General features: G+C 40.8%; 1 gene segment (V, D, J or C); it reads left to right on the top strand.

Moving 5' to 3' along the window:
- Window positions 1–2,719: 2,719 nt before the first annotated feature.
- On the top strand, window positions 2,720–3,298 carry LOC103726074. The segment is given in 2 exon segments: window positions 2,720–2,798; window positions 2,901–3,298. Coding segments are annotated over 2 exon segments (444 nt in total).
- The last annotated feature ends 373 nt before the right edge of the window (window positions 3,299–3,671 follow it).

Below are 3,671 nucleotides of genomic sequence, written 5' to 3'. Positions count from 1 at the left end.
GTCCTGGGGTAAGAAAAGCCTAGATTTGGGACAGTTAGCTTCAGAATGAGAACAGAGCTGTCTAAGAAAACATCCAAAATCTATAGCCTGGAAATATTCATGACAAAAGGAATACACTAACCCTCTTCTGCCTTAAAAGCGTGCATACGGTCCTCATTCCTCTAGCTGTATATACATTAAAATATCTGTATTAGTTACTTTTTATTGCTGTGATAAAATATCACCAAAAGCAACTTATAGAAGAAAGAGTTTATTTGGACTTAAGGTTCCAGAGGAAGAGTTCATAATGGCTGGGGAAGCATGGCAACAGGCATCCAGAACAGGAAGCTGAGAGATCATATCTCCAACCACATGCAGAAAGCAGAGTGAACTAGAACTTGGGTGAGGCTATAAACACTAAAAGCCTGTCCCTGGTGATGAACTGCCTTCAGCAAGGCTCTGTCTTCTCAATGTCTCATAACTTCCCTAAACATCACCAACAACTTGGGCCACTGGGTGACCTTTCTCATTCAAAACTCCAAAATGCCCAATTAAACCCACATTTACTTAAAATCTGCTTCAATCTCTTTTGCAAAAATACTTTCTTGTAGTTGTGAAATAATCTGTAATTCCCACATTTGTATTTTTATCTCTTTCTGGTCTAATGCATGTATATGGAGAGATGTGGGATGCTACATTGGACCTCCTGACTCAGTGTGGTCTTCCATCTCCAGGATTAAGGTCAATTTACTGTTGAAGAAGTTGGGAAATGGCTTGGTGGAACCCTGCGGTTCTTTGTTTCAATTGTGCTGTCCCAGGTTACTCACTACAGCACCAGTGTTTACCGAAGGAGCTGGAGCCAAAGGCAACTAGAAATGGACCCGAAGTTAATGGAGGTATTGATAAAACTCTCAAACCAGTTTTGCCTACAGTTGCACTCCACAACAATTGAGATTACTAGATAAGAGCTATGTTGAAGGTACAGATTATGAGACCAGAGGGCAAACAGAAGAGGAGGGGTTCTCAGGACCAGCAGGGGGCACTGTAGATCCAGCAATACTCCAGAGGACCTGTACAGCCAGTGCAGATGTGGAAGCAAGGGAAAGAGGGCTTTATGTCAACATCTGTGGATTTCATTGATATTGTCATTGCCTTAAGAAATTTTGTAATACATGTTGCAATTGACATGTGAGATCTCTGTGCTTGAAATAAAGGGAAGATTCCTTGTTAAAGACAATGCATTTATATTTTCTTGATTATTTTATTTTCGTATGAAATTGCAATGAAGCACAAATATTAATGGTATATAATTTATACTTTGATTTTCATTGCTGTGACAAAACATTACTCAAAATCAAGTTAAGAAGGAAAGGCTTTATTTCATTCTATAAGTTATAGTGAATCATCAAGAGAAGCCAGGAAGGGAGTTCAAGCAGGAAGCAGAACTGAAGCAGGGACCATGTAGGAAAGCTGCTTGCTTGTTTGCTTCCCCTGCTTCTACTCAGCTACCTTTTAAAATCCAACCCAGCTCTACCTGCCCAGGAGTAGTACACAGTAGCCTAGGCCATCCTCCATCATTTAGAAATCAAGAAAATGTCCCACAGTTACCCACTGGACAATGTGATGGAATAAATTTGTAAATTAAGGCTCCTTCTTCCCAGGTGTTTCTAGTTTCTGTCAAGTTGCCAAAAATTAGCCAGTATACTAACTGAAAAATGCTGTAAGTTATCAGAATTTAGGAGTATTTGAAATGCCCAGCTGTCTTCTTCTTCTTCTTCTTCTTCTTCTTCTTCTTCTTCTTCTTCTTCTTCTTCTTCTTCTTCTTCTTCTTCTTCTTCTTCTTCTTCTTCTTCTTCTTCTTCTTCTTCTTCTTCTTCTTCTTCTTCTTCTTCTTCTTCTTCTTCTTCTTCTTCTTCTTCTTCTTCTTCTTCTTCTTCTTCTTCTTCTTCTTCTTCTTCTTCTTCTTCTTCTTCTTCTTCTTCTTCTTCTTCTTCTTCTTCTTCTTCTTCTTCTTCTTCTTCTTCTTCTTCTTCTGCCCAGCTGTCTTCTTCTTCTTCTTCTTCTTCTTCTTCTTCTTCTTCTTCTTCTTCTTCTTCTTCTTCATCATCATCATCTTCATTATCATCTTTAAATCAATCTGTAACGTGTCTCTTTAAGTTCATCAAGAAACTCATTTAATACATATTGCCCCTGGGTAAGAAACCACAGAAATCGATAACCCTGAATTTGAAGGCTACAAAAAGGGACTTTTTGTGTAAAATATGGGACTTGGAACCCCAAGACACATGCTGGGGAAAAGTCTCAAGAGTATCCAGCTAACATTAAACATGTCCATAGGTACTATATTCACTGATATAGAGCAGTCCCCCATGTTCTACGTTGATGCCTTTTAGAGGCAGGATCCATGCACCGGCTCACTACCATAGGCTCATAGTTTTTATCCATGAGTGTATTCAGTTGGCCCATAGACCATTCAAGCATAGCAAATGCTAAGCAGCCTATCTGTAAGGACTTAATTATCTCCATAAGACTCTGGCATGTTGTAAAGGATGCACTTTTTAAAGCCTTTGACATTATCAAGTGCTTTTTTCTGACCTAAGTATCTTCTGACTCATCCCTCTCTAGGTGGATTAACTCTTGGTTTAAGAAGCACCCTATCTCATTAATAAGCAAATGACTCGAGTCTGTGGTGGTAAATATAGGGAAGTCTACATCTGACAGCATTACATGGCCATCCTCCTCCTCACAGCCCCTGAGTGCACAGGTCATCACCATGGGCTGGAGCTGGGTCATCTTCTTCCTGGTGTCAGCAGCCAGAGGTAAGGTGATCCCTGGTACCAGGAAGGGGTACCAGGACCCTTTGTACTAAGAAGGATCTAGACATTGAGATAAAATGGCACTCTATCTACATCCATTCACAGGTGTCTACTCTCAAGCTCAGCTGCAGCAGTCTGGAGCTGAGCTGAAGAGGCCTGGGGCTTCAGTGAAGGTGTCCTGCAAGGCTTCTGGTTACAGCTTCACAAGCTACTACATATACTGGGTGAAGCAGAAGCCTGGAAAGGGACTGGAGTGGATTGGATGGATTGATCCTGAAGATGGTGAAATAAAGTATGCTCAGAAATTCCAGGGCAAGGCCACATTGACGGCAGACACATCATCCAACACAGCTTTCCTGGAGCTGAGCAGTCTGACAACCGAGGACTCAGCCATATATTACTGTGCAAGGCACAGTGTGGTAACCCACATCCTTAGTATTTCAAAAACTGTGAATGAACAGGAAACTGCCCTGGATCTGAGATGTCAGAGAAGATTATCCTGAAGACTTGTTCAGGACTTGTTGAACGAATGAGGCTTCATGAATCTATTCTCACATCTCCCCCTACACATTGTTCATTGAGAAAAAACAACTTCTGCACTTTGTGTTCTGTGATGATTTATATTAATTTCACACTTGTTGGCGTCCAGAATCATCTAGGAAATGACCCTCTTGCCATGCCTATGAGTGACTATTTATATTAGATTTGCTTCTGGGTATTCCTATGAGGGAAATTCCAGATTAGCTTAATTGAATTAGGAAGGCCCAGCCTAAATATGGGCAGCACTGTTCTTGTGGGCTGGGCTTCTAGACTGAATGAAAGAAGACAGACTTAGAATAAGCATTCATCTCTCTGTGTTGTTAGAATGTGAATGCA

This window comes from Nannospalax galili, unplaced genomic scaffold (genome assembly GCF_000622305.1).
Source record: "Nannospalax galili isolate Female #2095 unplaced genomic scaffold, S.galili_v1.0 scaffold1612, whole genome shotgun sequence".
Lineage (NCBI taxonomy): Eukaryota > Metazoa > Chordata > Mammalia > Rodentia > Spalacidae > Nannospalax > Nannospalax galili.
Note: the sequence above shows the minus strand (reverse complement) of the source record. Positions and strands in the feature narration are given on the sequence as shown.